Source organism: Sphaeramia orbicularis, chromosome 13 (assembly GCF_902148855.1).
Source record: "Sphaeramia orbicularis chromosome 13, fSphaOr1.1, whole genome shotgun sequence".
Classification (NCBI taxonomy): domain Eukaryota; kingdom Metazoa; phylum Chordata; class Actinopteri; order Kurtiformes; family Apogonidae; genus Sphaeramia; species Sphaeramia orbicularis.
In genome coordinates this window covers 21,777,329-21,798,082 of record NC_043969.1, presented here as the reverse complement: position 1 = coordinate 21,798,082, position 20,754 = coordinate 21,777,329, and the positions used below count along the sequence as shown (strand labels likewise).

General features: G+C 36.2%; 2 protein-coding genes across 2 annotated transcripts; one reads left to right on the top strand and one right to left on the bottom strand.

Annotated features, from left to right (window-relative positions):
• Positions 1-5,284: 5,284 nt before the first annotated feature.
• Positions 5,285-6,149, top strand: LOC115431079 (lithostathine-1-beta-like). Its single transcript, XM_030151331.1, has 2 exons — positions 5,285-5,294; positions 5,818-6,149. Exons 1-2 carry the CDS (start codon positions 5,285-5,287, stop codon positions 6,147-6,149), a joined length of 342 nt encoding a protein of 113 aa, XP_030007191.1.
• A 916-nt stretch (positions 6,150-7,065) lies between these two features.
• LOC115432077 (NLR family CARD domain-containing protein 3-like) lies at positions 7,066-18,557 on the bottom strand. Its single transcript, XM_030152880.1, has 12 exons — positions 18,213-18,557; positions 16,938-17,213; positions 16,673-16,765; positions 14,771-14,948; positions 13,765-13,912; positions 13,483-13,575; positions 12,907-13,256; positions 12,575-12,784; positions 11,563-11,738; positions 10,107-10,380; positions 9,686-9,895; positions 7,066-8,429 (listed from the first exon to the last, which is right to left on the bottom strand). The coding sequence occupies exons 1-12, from the start codon at positions 18,230-18,232 to the stop codon at positions 8,064-8,066; spliced, it is 2,394 nt and encodes a 797-aa protein (XP_030008740.1). The 5' UTR covers positions 18,233-18,557; the 3' UTR covers positions 7,066-8,063.
• Positions 18,558-20,754: the final 2,197 nt, after the last annotated feature.

Here is a 20,754-nt window from a genome sequence, read left to right as displayed (position 1 = left end):
AAAAATAATTTTCTTACTGAAGTAGCCTGTAATATCAGGTGTTTTTTCTGAATTATTCAGATTAAATGCTAGCAGAGGAAAGACTTTATAAATCAGTTTAATACAAAAGTATAAAATACAGAAGACATAAATATATCATATATGATGTTGATTATTGTGTCAGAGCAATGAATAGTTTTATTTTTGGCCAATAAGGTCCCATTGTCAGTATATTTAGACTTTTTGTGTCAACATAAATGCGTATATGATGTGGTGGTGTTTGTTTGGTCATAAAGAGGAGGAGAGTAGCTTCATAAGGTGATGTACTGTGAACAGTCCTGGTCACATTTGTCTGCCTGTCCTTCCATTACCATCAAGGTAAGTTTATTTTACATATAACCTGACATTATTATTATTATTATTATTATTATTATTATTATTATTATTATTATTATAGAAACTGCATCACTATCTTTAAATGTGTTTAACCCATAAAGACCCAGTGCTAAATTTATGTCAGTTCCCAAATGATTTTTTCTATATATTTAACCTTTCTTAATTGATTTATCACCAGTTATTATGATATAATCCTCTGTATTTTGCATTTTTTCCAGTTAAAATCAGGTATTTTCCATTATTTAATTCAATGATAATGTACATGTTCATCAAAGCTCAGATTAAAGTTGAGGAATATTATATCAAAAATAGAGAAAACTTTAGAAAAAATGACTTTTGCAGTAAAATACTCCATTAGCTGAGCATAAACCATCCACTGTCATTGATCCAAGTCCATGGGTTTTACTGGTGAATCAATGTTGTAGAAGATGATGGTGTTTCCATGTTCACTACGGAGCCTCTAAATGTCCAAATGGGTCATATCTGATGACCATGAAAAGATGACAAACTGTATTTTACAACAATTATTTACATGTATTGATAGGATTAGTGGATCAATGGGGATTAAACATTTAAAATCAGTCGATGGTTTTGGTCAACAGTGACTGTTTGGGTCTTTATGGGTTAATATAAATAGTCTCCCTGTATTGTTTCACACAAAGGTCTGTGTTATAGATATCTAGAGATATATATCCATTTATGTTTTGATACTTCAGTATTTTCTAGTCACAGTTTATCATGTGAAGCTTTGATAGTTTTTCTGTGAGGTTATAGTGCGAAGGTCCAAAGTTCGGAAACACCAAATGTTTTTTTTTTTTTTATCATTTTTGAGAGATACATGCATGTTTCTATTATTTATATGCAACAAACTGCATAATTTAATGGTAAGAAGATGCATTTTGACCAAATATGTAAATTTATATACATTGGTCAAAAAGCTTAATATTGGGTTTTGGTTTATTTTAACCTGGTCTTAAGTTATTTATCATTTATGTATTTATTTATTGTCCCTTGTATCATATCATTATATCATGTTTTTATCATGCTTTTCACAGGTTTTATATTGGCATTTTTAGTGACATCTGATGACTTGTATGTATTTTAGTCTGTTTTTAATCTATTTATTTCTAGTATGTTGTTACAATGATGAGTAAGCTGCTGGGAGTACCTGTCCATGTCTTTTGTCTGTGCTGTTTTTAATCTGTCTCCTGTATGTGTCCAGGGTTTTAATGTTTTTTGCAGAATAAATCTACCTATGGGTATTAATAAAGTCTCCTTGAACCTTGAACCTTAATATAAATCAAACTGTGACCTTAGGCAATAATAGATATTGGATGAAATGCATGTGGTATATGATGTTCCAGGTTAAGTTTCTGTTTACGACAGGTTTGGAGAACATCCTAACTCATTATATACATATAGGTTAAATACCTTTATTGCACCGATATCTGTAAATCTGTATATTAATTTGATGTTTTTATGCTGCAATATCTATGCTCATATGAGATTTGATTGGTGTTTTTCTGTTAGTTTGGTATGGAAATTGTGAGTTGGGCAAATATGATGATTTTTTTTTACTGAACCTTTCACCTGAGTGTATGCCACTCCCCATTTAAGGTGACTGATTACACTTGTTGCTTTATTATTGAATTACTATAGATTAATATTTTAGTGAACGAGTGATGTATTAATGTTGGCTGTTTTACGTTTTGTTTCTGTCACCTGCCTAGGGACTGCAGATGACAAGTAATTATTTTTACCAATTTCGGGCATATTTACATGGGTGTGTATTTATACAGCGTGTTCATAAATGTGCATGGTCCTTATTAAATAAACCAATCAAATAAATAATATAAACAGTAGGACCATGTCTGTGTCTCTCAAAAACAAGAAAATTAAGGGTTTCCAGAGTTTCGTCCGCTATTAACCACAGTCCAGTTGGACCAGGAGGGGAATCATTTTCATCATAAGAAATAAGTGACAAAGCTAATGCATTTTCAAATTAATTTCTGAGCATTCAATCAGTGGTTCATCACTCTTTTCACTCCTGTGTGCAGATAAACACTCTCCCTGTTAACTGACACAGGATCAGTTTAAAGGAGGTAAGTGATCTCACATCTTTACTCAAGAAATACTCTAATTTTTACAAGTGTCTTTGTGGAAATCACAAAAAAATAACAATGTTCTTTTTTTCTATTGCACGCACATTGGCAGGATTCCATGAAACACATGGATGATAAAAGATTAAGTCTTTTTCGGTATGTTTACAGGATATGGCACAGATGATCCATGCTCTGCTGTTGGGAATGTTCCTGATTCACTGGTCATATTTAGAATCTTGTGGTATGTAGCCGTACAGATTAAAATCTGGTGCCCATCGACAAGGCACAGCAAGACTAATTATACCCATATACAGAAAAATCCAGAGGAAAACATGAATGAAGATTTGTGTTGGAAAATAGTGTGAAAGTCAGCTGTAGGAGAAAATGCAAATTTTGTGGTCACAGACAAGCAAAAAAGGAAAAGTCTGGCAGCAGTTTGCATCGACAGAGTTATGGATTAATATTTTACTGTCTATTTACTGGACTGCTCAGTACTATTTGCATTTTGAATGAAGATGGATGACAGCACATAGTTATAAATAGAGTCAACGCTACCCAAATGGAAATACTTAACCCTTAAAGTCCTTGAACTTTTTTGTTGCAGGTCCCAGATATATATATATATATATATATATATATATATATATATATATATATATATATATATATATATTTTTTTTTTTTTTTTTTTTTTTTTTTTTTTTTTAATAACATTTAACCTTTCCTACGTGATTTTCACCAGTTATTATATTATCCTTTGCATTTTCCATTTTTCAGTGGAAGTCAGTATTTCAGTATTTCCCTATATTTAACCCTTTCATGCACAGTGGTCTCTACAGTGGACAGTTCTTCTCCAGCTGTTCTGTTGTTTATTCATGGGTTTTGTTGTTTTAGTTCCATATCAGCCGACACAGTGGACACTAATGCATCATCCCATACACTGACATTCATACAATTATTGTAACTTTGCTGTTCTTGATAATCCTGATCTGCAGTAACATGTTTTAGTGTAATCAATTGCTAATTGTTGTTAGACTGTAATTAGCAGTTTTCTGAAACAAAAAGGGTTTTTTTTGTTGTTTTGCATATCCTCCTGAGACCCAGCTATGCATTTTGTCCTCTGTAGGGGACAAAAGTTTGACAGTTTAACTTAAAAAATACTGCCCATTGCAAAGGACAGCCCATTAAAAAATCAATCAATAAATAAAAATAATTTTTAAAATGTATCTGAAAAAATTGTTGCATTCTGCAGATTCCAATCAAGACGATTTTTTAACGTAAAAAAGCTAAAATTGTCAATTTCCTGAGTCTCAGGAGAATATTATCTCCATGAAATGAGTAATAACTAGTATTAGAGTATGAAAAAAATGGGAGAAAACATATGATTAGCACTCATTAAAAATGTTTTTATGTCATAGTTTTCACACAGTTTATCACTTTCTGGTGATGAGTTTTAAATGCATGTTTCTTTGCTTCAAAAATGAAATGCATGGTGTCCGGCTGACTGGACATTTTTGTGACTCCACGAAAAATTGGTTCATAAAAAAAAATATATATATATATATATATATATATATATATATTCAATTGCATTGCTTTTTCATGCCTAAACAGGAATAAAAACTCAAGAAAAAAATATTGACTAAGGTTCTCATAATTCATGCATGAAAGGGTTAATTCACTGGTCATGTAGAGAGGGGAAGCTGGTGTATGAGAATTGGCTTATATACAGTATGTACATTAATGTGTTCAATGGAAATTCTTAAAAATTATTTACTGTCCTTTAGCAGTGCTCTACCCACAACCAGTGTTCAAATAAAGCAAAACTGTGCAGTGTATAAGTAGTAACAGCATTAAAATCAAAGTTTAAATATTCAACTACAAGTAAATGTTCTGCTCTGTAAAAAATAATAATTACCCCAAAAGATGTAGTAGAGTATAAGAAAAACTTTTAAAATCACTTATTTTGGTCAATTTATTGTTTGTGTAACAGACAGAGTACAAAACCTGAACCCAAATGCAAGACCAGTACGCAGATGAAAAGTTGAGTGTTTATTAAATACAATCACAGGAGAAAAAACACAACACAGAATTATTAACACTTCTGTGAAGGCATGTGATTCAGGACTCGACGTTCGGGCTGTGAGCGGGGACAGCGGGTGGTCAGCACGGCCGAGCTGGAGAAATCCCGACAGCAACCCGACTAGGGCAAAACAGAGGATAGTCAAAAAACAGGCCAGGTCATACACAGGAGAGCAAATCTGGTGGCAACGGGACATGAGGAGAAGGCTTACTCACAGTCAAAGTCCAGGCGAGGCTCAAAACACAGGTAAAACGTTGGAGGCTGAGGTAATCAGGGGAAAGGCAGAATCCGAAGTAGGATGAACAAACCAGGTCAGAACCAGACGAGCAGGGAGAGCAGGAACAGGCAGAATCAGTGGTTGGAAGACAAAAACGGGTCACAACGGGCAGACAGACTGACAGGATCCAAAAACGCTGGTGAGTAAGCACAACGAGTGTACCGAACAAACTGGCAAAGAAACAGGGGAAGACACAGGGTTTAAATACACAAGAGGGCGGGAAGACAATTAGACACAGGTGGAACACATCAGGGTGGAGTCAGGTAATCAGACACAGGTGAAACAATCAAGGAGGGGAAGTAAAGACACCAGACAAGACACATGAGGGAAACTTAACAAAATAAAACAGGAAATGACAGACAAGACAGAAAAGACAGACAAAATCCAGACAGTCTGGGAGCAGACATGACAGTTTGTTTCATTTTTTTTGAGAAACTTATGGGCATCATGGCATTTTGTTTGTATCTAATGCTGCAAACAAGAGAAACTGCATTTCATCTTAATCATTTACATATGCTGACTGGACTAGTGGTTGAAAAGTTACAGATTGTAGCTGTTTGAGTCTTTTAAGGATTAATGAAACACATATGATCTCCTCCTGAGTCCCACCAATGCATTTGTCCTCTGTGGTGGACAAGAGTTTCACAACTTTACTTAAAAAAATAAAAACATAAAAATCAAGGCAAATATTTAATGTAAAAAAAAAAGCAAAATTTTTACTTTCCTGTGTGTCTGGAGGGCATGACACATGTGTAATATAGTTTATGACCTCCAAACCTTGTGACCTAAACCTAAAATATACATTATATTTTGCCATCACTCAGCAGATAATTCAGTATGAACTATTTTACAGTTTTGATGTCTTCACTTCCTACAAGATAAATAACAAACACATAGAATGAGTGTGTTTACCATCTGATTAGGTCTGTATCTGCCTTTAAATCCCACACTTATTGGGATTTTGTGTCATGGTTGCACAGATTTCCAAGAGGGACCAAAAACCTGGATTGCTGCTCTGAGGCACTGCCGGGAGAAGAGTCACGACCTTGTTGTCATCACCAGTGAGAACAAGAAGACAGACGTGAAGAAGTGTCTGGAGGACCAACACAACATAACAAATGGGGTATGGATCGGCCTGGAGCGCTCCATCTTTGGCTGCAGTGTCCCCTGGGAGTGGATCTCAGGGGAAGAATGTAAGAACTGTGATGTTCAGCACAGAAATTCCTCCCACTACTGTGGAAAGATCAGTTCTGCAGGAGTCTTCCACAGTGACTACTGCTTTGAAGAGTTACCGTTCATCTGCGAGCCTTAGGGCGAGCCAAAACCCACAAGACTGGTGTCATGTTTAATCAGTGCTGATGATCATGGGTCTTCATTTTTTGTCTAGCATTTCCCCTTAATCATTTTCACAACACTGTTGATTCATTGTTCACTGTATTATGATACTCATTGTAAGTTTCAGGTCCTTTTAATGTAGCAGAAGTTCGATATCACAAAACTGCAGTGGCCCAGAGATGCAACAGCCCAAAAAATTATCCATATAAGAAAAAAAGAACAGCCCAAAGATTATCCAATATAAGAAAAAAAAAAAAAAAAAAAAAAAATTATCCACTAGCCCAAAAAATTATCCATATAAGAAAAAAAGAGAACCCAAAAATTATCCAATATAAAAAAAAAAAAAAAAGAACAGCCCAAAAAATTATCTGCTATAAGCAAAAAAAGAGAACAGGCCAAAAATGATCTACTGTAAGAAAAAAAAGAGCCCAAAAATTATCCACTATAAGAAAAAAAAGAGAACAGGCCAAAAAATTATCTACTATAACAAAAAAAGAACAGCCCAAAAAAATGATCCGCTATAAGAAAAAAAGAGAACAGGCCAAAAAATTATCCACTGTAAGAAAAAAAAAGAGAACAGCCCAAAAAATTATCCACTACAAGAAAAAAAGGCAACAGCCCAAAAAATTATCCACTATAAGAAAAAATAGAGAACAGCCCAAAAAATTATCCACTTTAAGAAACAAAGAAAACAGGCCAAAAAATTATCCACTGTAAGAAAAAAAAAAAGGGAACCCAAAAAAATATTCACTAGCCCAAAAAATTACCCACCTCTTTAGTCCCGTGTCTGCCTTTTTTTCTTTTTCTTTTAGTGGATAATTTTTGGGGCTGTTGCACCTCTGGACCACCGTACAAAACACTGTAAGTCATTGAGCCACTCGACTGCTTTACTTACGTTTGTTTATACATGTTTAATAAATTGCCATCATTATTAAAAACTGCTGACAAACATGACACCTGAGAAAGACAAAAACAAGCAGATTACATGAACCTGATGTTGATCCACATTCACAAATAAAATGTAACTTTTGAAAATCAACACAATTTGTAACTGATTTTGAAACTTGCACAAATAACAGCTGACACAGTTACCTTAAATAATAAAACACACACAAAAAAAGCTATCATAAATCTTTTTTTCTTTTTTCCATCTCAAATGTTTGGGACAGTTTTACACTCACAAAATCCGACACAGATGCAAGCACACTCCAAATGTTTGAAAAATATAATCCCTATATTTCATTCTATATTTATGAATAGTTTCAGAAAGTGTGCATGGAAAAAGACATTTAAAGGCACATACTATAAAACCCAATGACACGTAATTAACATTCATTCACAGCATGATTCAAAGGTTTTCATTTGGATTAAAACATAATGAGGCACTGACAGATTCATTAAAGCTATTTTAAAATGGTTCTATGTGTTTTTGGTTTGTCTGTAATTCATTGTTGGGCTTTGATTAATCTAAAAGCTTTCAATGAGTCTATTCATATTTTGATCTAAACTCCTTTATTTTGTATTTCCTTGGCAAGTCCATGTATTGGAATGAAGACAATAGAAGAATAAAAAATGTCTAAATGGTTAAGGTAGCCGGATGAGGATAAATAATTATAAGATGGTATCATAATTAGTGCTTAGAAATAATGCAGTCACATGGTACTGCATTAAGTCCATTAAAAGGAATGCATAGTCACATGATAGTCTGGTACTGATGGACTGTTTAATGTTAATATTGAAAAAGTACTGGTCTAGTGTGACCAGTGTCACAGCCAAAATGTCACAGAGGTGAACTAATGGCTTGAGTTCAACGAAGAGATCTGAATATTTTGTTTATTGTAAGGAGACAAATGGTCCTAACTGAGCCGACATCCACAGAGTCCGTTTAAAGTTACTCATCATTCTGTGTCATCTCCCTCAGACACTCCTTTAAGTTCTTCAGCCTCTCTGCTGGAGCTTTGTCTATGGTCTTCTCCAGCAGTTTCGCCGCCTCTTCTATCCCGGGCAGCTTCGGAGTGTGGTGGTGGTAGAGATAGCCGTTCAGATGAACGCAGTCCGGATTAACCAGCCCACACAGGAGGCGGAGGAACATGTCGTACTGTCCTAGTGGAGCGTTTAAGGTTCTATCCAGGGCACTGTGGAGCAGGGTGGCCGCTGATTTGGTGTCTTTGAATGAGAAAATCTTGGACCTGGTTGACTCCAGTACGTTCCCTTTCTCACGGAATGTTGTGAAGACGTACAGAGCGGCCATGAACTCCTGGAAAAAAGAAGGGAGGTGATTTTTTTATGGGAAATCTGACTGGTCTAACAACATAAAGGTGTGTTTAACAATGGCAGCATGCTGGCTTTTTTAAATTGTTGGTTTTGTTTTTTGTTTTCTTTATTTGTTTGTTCATTTAGTCTTTTCCTTTTTGTAACTGACTGAAAACATGTTCAAATCAATAAAAATTTAAATGACAAAAACAACAAACAAACAACGGCAGCATGCTTTTCGAAAAGGCTTATACAACAATATTATTTTTACTGAACAGAATAAATACACTATAGAAGATTCATGGCATCCAGTCGCAAGTAGACAGCTCTCATCCACAGCATGAACGCACTCAGGGTGCATTCGGAGATAGAAAGGGAAGCATATATCCACATTTATTTTTTTTTTTAGCAGTGTGAACACAAATGGACTGAAGATAGTCTTATTCAGCTAACGTCCCCTGTGAACCAACCAGTTTAAAAGAAAGGCAAGGGGTACTGTTTTTGGTTCGGTTTGTTTGTTTGTTAACACTCTAGCAGCAAAACTCTTGGCTGAATTCATACCCAATTTGGTTTGTAGATTGCCACTGACCCAGAACAGATCTCATTACATTTTGGGGCCAGAAGGTCCAAGTTAAAATTTTTTATGAATTCTTGCAATCTTTTTTCGTCTCCCATTTACTTACAATGGACAAAATTTCAAATGTCTGTAGCAGCAAAACTACTCATTGAATTCATACCAAATTGGGTTTATAGATTGCCAGTGACCCAGAATAGATGTGATTACATTTTGGGAAAAGCAGGTCAAAGTTCAAATTTCTTATGAATTTTTAAAATCTTTTATTTCTCTGATTTATTTATAATGGGCTACATGTCAAATGTCTATAAAAACATCTATTTTGCTTAAATTTACTTCAAACTTGGCACATATATAGAGGATATTAATATGCTGACATCAGCACACACATATACATGATGACATTAGCTGGATCGATGCCAAATAAGCTACAATACATGCGAGGGGCGGGGTTTGTTGTGCCTGGCACCCCATATTCACAATCTTTCTGTTGATGAAGATATCAAAATATTTTCACTGTTCTTGTAACCACACAATTTGCTAAATCTTTGAATGTCCCACAGGCACAAGGGTTCTTGGATGATTGCTTGCAATTCCAGTTATCCTAAAAAAAAAAGTCTAGTACCAGTTTGAAGTGTTCCACTTTTCTAATGGGTGTAAATGCTGTGAGATGGAAAGGTTAATACCTGAACGGTAAAGTGAACAAAGCAGAAGGTCCTCCTCTGTGAAGACGAAGGGATCTCAGTAACTATGCCCATAAACACTGTCACATCCTGCACATTCAGAGAGTACTCCTTCAGGTCGTCTTCATAGAAAACACTGGCATTTCTCTCCAGCATTTTTAAGGCCATCTTCCCGACCTTTATCACCAGCTGTTTGTCTTCATCACGCCATTTCTGTGTGGAAAAATGACAATGATAACACCTCACTGATAAAATGTCAGTAGACTTAAATTTAGTAAAGTACACATTAAATATGAACTAAACACAAATGACAGACTGTTCTTTGGTACAATTTGACAGAGAATATATAATATTGCGGTGGACAATGACAGAAATTCAACCAGGTTTTATCGTCTCCTTTCAGTCACACATGTATGTTCTTTACCAGTTCGTGTTCTGCTTGTCCAAAGTAGAACTGCAGCCTGCGATTCATCTGGACGAGCAATATGTTTAGGTAGAATGGGGTTATCCTGGGCGGGTGGACCCCATAGTCCTCATCATAGAAGTTGCGCTTAAACACCGTCGCAAATATCCAGCATGTAAAGGGATGGTGAGCAAGTATGCGCAGTGTCGGTTGGCGCTTATATTGTGTGACGATCTTTGCTGCAAGTTGTGCATCAGCAAAGCGTTTCGTCAAGTATTCGTCTTTCATCTCATCACTGGAGAGAGAAAAAGAAAAGAAAATAAGGACGTCAGGCATAGAACAACCAGATTTCCTGTATCTGTAGAGTGGCAAATACATCACATATACACACAACGGATAGGCAATGACAAATATAACAAGTGGTGCCAGGCACAACAAACCCCCCCCCCCCCCCCCCCCACACACACACACACACACACACACACACACACATACACACACACACACACATATTGCTGCTTATTTTCCAGCTGATGTCATCATGTCTATGCATATGGTGTTGTCAACATATCAACTGCCTCCATATATGTGCCAAGTCTGAAGTAAATTGAAACAAAATTGATGTTTTTATAGACATTTGACATTTTGTCCATTATAAGAAAATGGGAGAAGATAAAAGTTTTTAAAAATTCATAAAAAATTTTAATTTTGACCTACATTCCCCAAAATGTCATCACATCTATTCTGGGTCACTGGCGATCTATTAACCCAATTTGGTATGAATTCAACCAATAGTTTTGCTGCTATGGACATGTGAAATTTCAGTCATTATAAGTAAATGGGGAATTTTTTTTTTTTTTTTTTAAATTCATAAAAAAATTGAACTTTGACCTATTTTTTGAAAAATCTGTTGCCATCTATTCTGGGTCACTGGCAATCTATTAACCCAATCTGGAATGAATTCAAACAATGGTTTTGCTGCTACATACATTTGAAATTGCATCCATTATAAGTAAATGGGGGGGGGGAAATAATTAAAAATTCATAAAAAATTTGAACTTCAACCTACTTTTCCCAAAATGTAATCAGATCTATTCTGGGTCACTGGCAATCTATAAAACAAATTTGGTATGAATTCAACCAATAGTTTTGTTGCAAAAGTGTTAACAAACAACCAAACAAACGAACCAAAAACAAACTAGAAAAGCACTCGGAGAGCGCAGACCTCTGCCAAGGCAGATCAGTGCCCCCCCACCCCTGATCACCACCAAAATTTGATCATTTGTTCCTTGTGCCAGTATCAACATTTCCTGAAATTTTCATCTAAATCCGTCCATAACTTTTTGAGTTATCTTGCACACATACAGACAGACAGACAAACCAATGCTGGCAAAAACATAACCTCCTTGGCGGAGGTAAAAATATCCCTTGCCTCCCCTTCAGGGGGTGGGGTAACAAGGTACATACATATACCCACCTAAAGCCCTGTACTTCTGTGACAACATCTATGAATTCAGAAGGAATCTGTGAGACCGCTGCTCGTCGACCAATGATCCAGACACGGGCGGTTGGAAGCAGATTGCCTCTGATGAGATTTACAATCAGGACGTCAGGATGTTCTTGGGTGTTACTGTCATTTACTACTGGAGTATTCTGGAGGGAGACAGTGGAGGATTATGTCACAACATTTGACAAAACTAAATGCAATGTATCTTTTAAAGCGTTTCTTCTGGGTTACAGATATTAATACACATAACAAAATGCACTGTTCTTTCATCATATAAAACTATTGATATTTGAATGACAATTTACTTAGAGACCATTCAGGGTTTTTCTGAAATAAATTACAACTACATAGTCATCACTGTACAAATGGATTTGTTCAAAGTAAAAGTGCAGTTCTGTCCAATACTTGGGTGAACTTTCTCATATCATTCAAACAGCAAAGTCTCTTAGAGATGATACACATACTCACCAAACTGAAGTAATATCCTGTACTAGTACTAGTACTTGTCCTCTATTTTGTTTACCTCACAGCACATATGATTTTAGGTCAATGTTAACACGTTCTATAATCTGTTATGCCACCACCAGAAACCACAGAGGACATCAGGAGGTTTTGCATCAGCCAGATCATAAGCAGTTGCTGATCATGTAACGAGTTAGAAGCCAAATTATTGAAAAATTAAAACCTGCTTGTTAACTTCACCAGCATTTCAGTATAAAAAATGTCAACTGATTAGCTGGTGCTAAATTAGTTTATATGATCCAGTTCACTCAATATTTAGGCTAAACCTGCCCTCTGAAATAAAATGAGGCCATATTAATGTTCTTTATCTTATTCATGGACGGTGATTGTGTTCACACCAATGTGGAGACCAAACCTAAGCCCACTAGTTGTGGGTCATCTTTCATTAGTTTGCTGATGCTGTCATTACTACTATTGCATAAGTGTGTATAAAAGATATGTGTGTGCTGATGACAAATACCTTCCAGTCCAGCTGAGCTTGGTATCTATCAAATGAATCCATTACAATGACATATTTGCAATCCTCTGCATCCAGATATTCCATTTTTTTGCAATGAGGATGATAATGGTTTATCAATTCCTTGATAGACATTTTCTTTGAAGGAGGAAGGTGTAGGTTTCGTAACAGCCAGATACCACGGAAGGAGATATCGATGACAAACTGCAGATCCTATGAAGGGAAAAAAAAAAAACAGGAAAATTGAATCAGTCATGGGAAGAGAAGCTGTGTAGGTATTGTACATTAGGATTTTGAGTTTTTTTTTTGAGGAATATTTGACATTGTCCTCACACCTTATTGGCCTTTTGGTTTGTCCAGTCCCAGCAAAATTTGGCCACGCACACAGACTTGCCAATTCCTGCGATCCCAGTGGTCACTACTGTCCGCACAGGCTGACCATCTTGCTTCTTCAATCGAAACAAATTGTCCACACTAACAAAGGTGTCTGCACTGGGAACCTGGACAGGTGTTGGAGGCTGAGGTTTAAACTCATGAGATGGATCAAAACCTCCATGAAAACCAATGGAAATTTGGGGCTCGACAAAGACGTTGTCCAGAATACTCTGTTTTCCAGCTTGAGTAATCCCCTCTCGGAGGATGTAGTATCTTTCTAAATGCTGCTTTAGCTGCCAACGAATCAGTGCTAGAAGGAAAAGACAGAAAAATGTATGGATATTTTCAGCACCTTACTGGAGTGCACTTATTATATTAACTTTAATGATTAATATATCTAATGATTAATATTTCAAGCTATAAAAACTCAATACACCCAAGAGATTATGTTTGTTGTTTGACAAATTGAATTACTTGAAACTAGAACGAGGGGAAAAAAATCTAGTTTAATCTAATTTCTTGTAGTGTTCCCTTACCTCTCCTGCACTGATAATGTAGTTGTTCTGACTCCTGTTGCTTGTTGATGCCTCCTAAGGTGTGTATTGTATGAGTCAGTGCACGTTCCATGCCTAATAAATTAAAAAATAAAATAAAATAAAATAAAGAGAAAAAACAATATGAAAGTCATCTTAGACATATGTTAAAGCATCTAAAATGAAAGAAATCAAATACAGTTTAGATTTAAAATTTGCTGCTGCAGACAATGATAGATTCACAAACTGTTCCTTTAATGTGCTTGTTGAGCAACGATTGCTTACCAAGGACCTCTATAATCCTGTCCACAAAATCAAGGATATCTCCCTCCATCATATGTTGCAGTGTTATTTGTTTTTCCCATGAAGAAAACCATATCTTAAATTGAAGCAGCTCCTCCTTGGTGAGTGATGTGAGAATATTCTGGATTGTCTGCACATAGGGAGAAATAACAAAAGCATAGGATATAGTGTTTTTATTGATTTTCAAATAATTTCAACATTTTTCTCCACTAAAATATTCTGAACATAGCTGAGACTGTCATAAATGTGGACAATCATTTTCAAACATTTACATAATTTCCAAAGATTTGTTTTGAATGACTTGATGAAAACATCTCATGGAAACAACATTATTTGGCAAATGCACCAATGCTGGGAGGTTTCATGATCACTTTAGTGTACTGCAAAAGTGTCAAATAACGTCAGTGAAGAAAAACTAACTCAGACAGTTTTTGGAAAGAGACAAAATGTTAGAAATACCTGAGAATGTGTGGAACTTTTGATTTCTGGAATTCTGGGCCTTAAAATGAAGATGACCCTTTACTCACTGTATTTTGGGGTAAAAATGACATATAGCCTACCTAAAGAAATGCTTTGGGTAACATGTAAAAAAAGAAAAAAAAAATCTGTTACCAAATGTTGGCTTAAGAGAAACCAGTATTATAAGAATAATTGCATAAAATTATCCAGTAATCCATTAACCTGGGTCAGATGACTAAAAATGCACAGAAAGACAAAAGGGAGAAATACTGGAGGAAATGGAAGAGTTAGTCTGGATATTAGATCAGGCCTCATTTAGTTTGTTTCCTCGTCTCCTGTCAGACATCAATGGAAAAATCCTATACATGTCTATGTCTATCGCTAACTCTGATCTCATGATCTTAGTCCCATTTGTGTGTTTGTGCAAAGAATTTTGAATACTTGATTGAAATAAAAGCCAAAAAGTAGCAAATAAAACCTTGAGCTCAAACGGTATCTAAGACATGCAGGCCAACCTTGAGGCACCAACCTTAAATACATGGGCCAGATCTTGTTCAGGATGCAGCATGCCTGGCTGGCCGTATTCATCCATCTGCATTCCATCATCATATTCAAGAGGCTCAGGTGGTTCTGGTGAGTTATTCCGGGAATCCAAAGGTTCATCCAAATCCTTGTCATCGTCCTCTGAATTACACTCTATATCAGACCTGACAGATGACGGGAATACATGACATGATTAAGGTGAGACATTGCAGATCATATCAAAACAAAACTAATACTGTTTGCATCTGCTACAATGACCTAAACATAAAATGCCAAATAACAGAGATCATATCAAGTTGAAATGTAATGAAATGTCTCCTCTTACCTGACCGGCAGAAGCTTCACTGTGTCAATAAACAACTTCCAATCTGACTCAGCGGATCTAATGTGTGGCGTGCCTCAAGGCTCTGTCCTGGGACCAGTGCTATTCTTACTCTGTCCTCCCACTTGGCCACATTATCTGACAGTATAGTGATGTCTCCTATCATCTATTCGCGGATGACATCCAGATATACTGCTCCTTTAACTCCTATGAGCCCCACAAACTGAGTTCCTTAATCAACTGCTTGTCAGAGCTGAAGCAGTGGCTAAATGATAACAGCCTCCAGCTGAACTCCAGCAAAACAGAGACCCTCATCATTGCCCCGGATAGTGCAATCCCAGGGATCAAACATCACCTTGGAGACCTGAGTTCCTCGGTAAAGACCAAACTGAGGAATCTGGGTGTCATCTTTGACCAGGACATGTCTTTAGAATTCTACTCCAAACACCTAGTCAAAAACTGTTTCTTCCAACTATGCAACATCTCCAAACTCAGATCTATGGTGTCCATAAATGAGCTCGAGATGATCATTCACGCGTTTGTGTCTTCTCACTTAGACTACTGCAACAGCCTGTTTACATGCTTAAACAAGAAGGAGCTGGCCCGTCTACAGTTTGTCCAGAACTCTGCTGCCAGGCTTCTGACCCGCACAAACAGGAGAACCCACATCACTCCCATCCTTAAATCTCTCCACTGGCTCCTTGTTCTATATCGTCTTCATTTCAAAATTCTTGTGCTAACTTTCCGGGCTCTACATGGCCAGGCCCCTGCATACATTGCTTCCCTGATCCAGCCCTACAGCTCGACTCGTAGCTTGAGGTCTTCAGGACAGCACCTGCTGATGGTTCCACGCACCTGTTTTAGCACACGCGGTGACAGGTCTTTTAAAGCTGTGGCACCACGTCTATGGAATGACCTGCCTCTACACCTACGGTCCATGGACTCTGTAGAGAGCTTTAAGAAACACCTCAAAACCCTCCTGTTCAAAAAGGCTTTTTAGTCTCCCACCTGACCCAGGGCCACCACAAACTGATTACACCCTATGTATTCATTATAACGTACTCCATGTGTCACCCGCCCCCCCCATCTCTCTATATCTCTATCGCCCTCTCTTTTCTCCTCCTTTACTCTCTCTCTCTCTCTTTAACCCCAACTGGTCAAGGCAGACAGCCATCCTTCAGGAGTCTGGGTCTGCTCGAGGTTTCTGCCCGTTAAAGGGAAGTTTTTCCTCGCCACTGTCACCAATCACAAGTGTTTGCTCCTGAAGGATTCTGTTGGGTCTCTGTAAACTTAATTTGATTCTGATTTGAATTGATAAAGCACTTTGTGACTCTGTCTGTGAAAAGTGCTCTATAAATAAAATTTACTTACTTACTTACTTACTTTACTTAATGAATTGATTGATGATTATGATTAAGTAGTAAGTATACCGCATTAATGTTCACAATGTACTGCTCTATAACACACCACATAGCATCCAGTAATCAATACCAAAAACAGTCATTGTAAGAATTAAAGAACCCAACAGACATGTAAGTTTGATCTCTATTCAAGTATACTCTTTACCTTGTGTCAATAACAATAGCTCCTGGTGGTTTTGTCTGCTGTGTGGACATGGTAAAGAGGGTCTCTGGAGATTCTGAACGAACCAGCTGCATCCTGAAGAAAATTAACAAAAGACAGACAGCATCCAACTGCTAAGAAAAAATGTATCTTGTATTAGAAAGTACCACATTGATGAAAGCAGCATTATCGAATAATAAGCCAAAAAAAATAATTGCGTAAGAGGAATATATGCAGTTCGTGGTAAAATACACATTATTTAGTGTACCCTGTTCCCTCATAGACAGGAGCATCACGATGTACTATAGGAGATGGGGGATGTACTTGAGGAGGTGGTGAAACAAAAGCCTCAGCAACTTCTTGATTACATTCCTCTTCCTCCCTCTGCTCCTCCCCCTGCTCTTGCTCCTCCATCAGGTCTACATCCTCTTCATCATCTTCATCTACATCATCACTATCACTCTTCATTGAACCATAGCTGGATGGTGGCCTTGCCCAGTTCTTCTTGTCCTCATCATCCTCTGCATACACCGGTCTGAAGACGCTACAGAGCCAAGAGGAAGAAGATACATTATAAGTCGGTGAACAAATTAGATTTAAAAGTGCTGAAGTATGAGTACTTTTACAAAAAAAGTATACGCAAGTATGAATATGAAGTATTTAAATTCAGTAAATAAATTTTAGGTTCCTATACAGGTTTACTTTTCAGATTATAAATAGTCATCCTTTTCCCTTCTGGTAGAAACCATGCATGTCCAAATCTTATTTTAAGTATCTGCAATAAACGTAATATATTAACAGTCCTTTGTATGTTCCCAAGGTAATTAAACTGCAAATTACTACAGCCAACACAGATTATTTTAATGTAAAGCAGAAAACAGAGCTGTCTTTCCAAGGCAGTAAACTGTTGACCTTTTCTGGAGACACATGGTTCTCAAGGAAGTGCAATGACACCTTCTAATGATCTAATAAAATATGACGGTATACAGTTATATAAAATAGCCTTAATGAGTTCTACTTTAAAGATCTACAACAGTGAAAAATAGACATTAATGCAGCTGCAAAACGGATCCAAAAATCATATATTTAATTGTGAAAACAGGAACCATTGTGCTGAATTACTGAAGTACAGTACTTTAATACTTTAACAAAAGATTTAAATCCAGAACTCTAATTTATATTGGACTATTCTCACGTATTAGTACTTTTATTTAGGTTAAGGGTCAGAATAAAACTCCTTCCAACACTGAGAAGTAGTAGCAGGAACTACCTTAGAGGCCATTTGATGAAATAAAGCACTAACATGGGTAGTTAGTTTAATGTAGAAATGGACAACAAACTTGTATTGGAGTATTTTCAGAATATACTACTACATTTATTTAGGATAAGGATCACAATAATTGTTCCAATACTGAAAAGTCATAGTAACTTACCTTTATTTGTTTGTAATATATTATTACAGATCATTGGACTAGCTAATGTTGTTTCGCGAGTGTGTAAATGTTGCTTAAAGTTAAGAGGAGAAGTAAAAACACGAGATTACCTTTCAGATTCCGGTTCCATGTTTCTGGATAAAATGTCTCCAAAACTTTATAAAACAAACTGTAAAAATGACCAAACCCCTCACATTGCAGGTTCGTAGTGACAAAATACAACGTAATACCGTGAATTGATATAATCTGTAGCTAACGTATGAATATTTGACAACCAGGCTAACGTTAGGATAACTAAGCTATGCTAGTATTACCGACACCAGTTTATAAACGCCTTTATGTCCTGGAACTTCGTCTACATAACAAATTTTAAGGTTTTTTTTTTTTGTTTGTTTGTTTTTTTCACCTGCTTATTATCTGCCCTCCATTTTTACTGCTTGATACAACACTTTCGGTTCCGGACTAACCCGTTTCCGGTGTTTCAGGACTTGCTAGCACCGCCCCTCTCCGCGTCAGGGTAAAGTCTAGTCGCCGCGGTGGCGGATGGGAAATGAAGTTCACAGACCATCCAGTACCAGGCGAAATAACTCACATGGGTTACTTTTACCTTCAGTCGTCATTATAGTTTAAAAACCACTTGAGTCATTCAAGGGAAAATTGTCCACTTAAAAAAAGGTATAGAAACTTCACATATTAAAATTTTTTTCCAATTTTTTTTTCAGCACAAATCGCCTAAACAATTCAGGCCTGCTCAAAATCAAACATGCAATCAATAAGTTTAAGGATGTTTATCACTTTCTTTTCTTTTTTTTTAAATTATCTTTTTATTAGAACGGCAAATGTCCATCACATATATTAATTTCATAATCATTAAAAAAAAAAAAAAAACAATAGGATGGATACAGAAAGTTTTGATTATTATATCCATATTGCCCTTCTCTAATGTTTTGTTTTTTACGGACCCTTAATTTTGGTTGAAACATTAATACAACAAAACAGAACAGGGGAGCGCACCACCTCATACAATCATAACCTCACATAAAAGCAAATAGATTAACACAAAGCACAAATACAATCAAATGAAATCAGATCTGGTTGGTTTTACGTACTCAGTCCATTTAGACCAGATATTACAATTTTTTTCTTTTTCAACTTTGAGGGAAAAGGATATCTTCACCATAACATAAATCTCACGGACAATTCCAATCCATTCATCAATAGTGGGTGGTTCTACTTTTAACCATTTCCTCGTAACGGATTTCTTACTGGCTGCCAACAGTACAGCCAATCATTTTTTGCCTTTAATGTTCCATAACTCAAAATGGTAGATTGCCCAAATACATGGTTTCACATTTAAACAGAATGATTACATTAAATACATTTTGTATGTGTTTGTGAATCTCTTCCCAGTAAGGTCTTATAACCCGACAGTCCCAAAAAGTATGGAAGTGGTTGGCCCCATTAGACCCACAAAGTCTCCAACAAGCGTCCCTGCTGTCTTGGTGTCGCTTCTGAATGGGTGTGACAAAAAATGTTATGAAGTTTTTCCAGCAGAACTTGCTCATGTGTTTGACCCAGTTTAGAACCATTGTAGTTGGCATTTTTTTCCCCAGCTCTCCTGTGTAATCTTTACCTTCACTTCTTCTTCCCATTTATTCTTTATGTATTCTGTATTCTCTTGTTTAGATAATTGAACAGCATTCTAAAGTTTTGTTGAGGATTTTTTACACTTTCAATGTCAGTTTGCTTACTTGAAGTCATTGCTGTTATTTGTGAAAGATGCACAAAAATTAGTTATTTACCATGTAACAAATGTTGGGTGGATGGGGTATTTCGTAGATTTCCTACTATTGCAAAAAGAAACTAATATTTTAAGATAGTTTTTTTTCTATGGCTTTGAGATTAAAAAAAAAAAAAAAAAAATCCTGTCCTGAATGACTCATAATAAATTTTTTCAGTGTTCTGAGGATCTATTAGAAAAAATTATTAAATTAAAATATGCACAATACAGCCACAATGATGGTCAGATGAAGAGGAAAAACAAAAGGAAAAATTTGCCCAAATGAACAAAAATGTCCATGGTGATGCATAAAAGTTAATAAGTGACTTTTCTATTGAATACAGTAACTATGGTGATCAAGATGTGTCTCTAAAAACACCTTTAGTTACAACAAATGGAAACTTTAAAAAAATATTATCGCATCTGCTGACAGAAATAAGAGTAGTTGGTGATGTTAACAAAAGAGAAATACACAAAAAAAACAGTCCTTGTTTCCTTCGCACTTTGAACAAGGACTGGGGTCAGAGTTCAGTAACTGTCCTATAAACAGAAACCATAAACTGATCCAATTACACTTCATATTATTGTCAGCATAGATCCTTTGACTTTATAATCCCAGGGTATCATTTCACTACATATAACATTACTGCGTTCCTTTCACTTTTCTATAGCAAGTCATTGACTGCAATACCCAATACATTTTAAAAATATTTTTGTAAGTAAAGAGGTGAGGTCTCATTTATCTTAGGTTTGATTTGTACAGTGGTTTTCATCTGTTTCATTCTAAAACTATAAAACACTTATTTTCTCACTTGTAACCCTGTTCAACCTCTTCTTACCAGGAAAAAAAGAAAAGATGGTTATGTAAAACA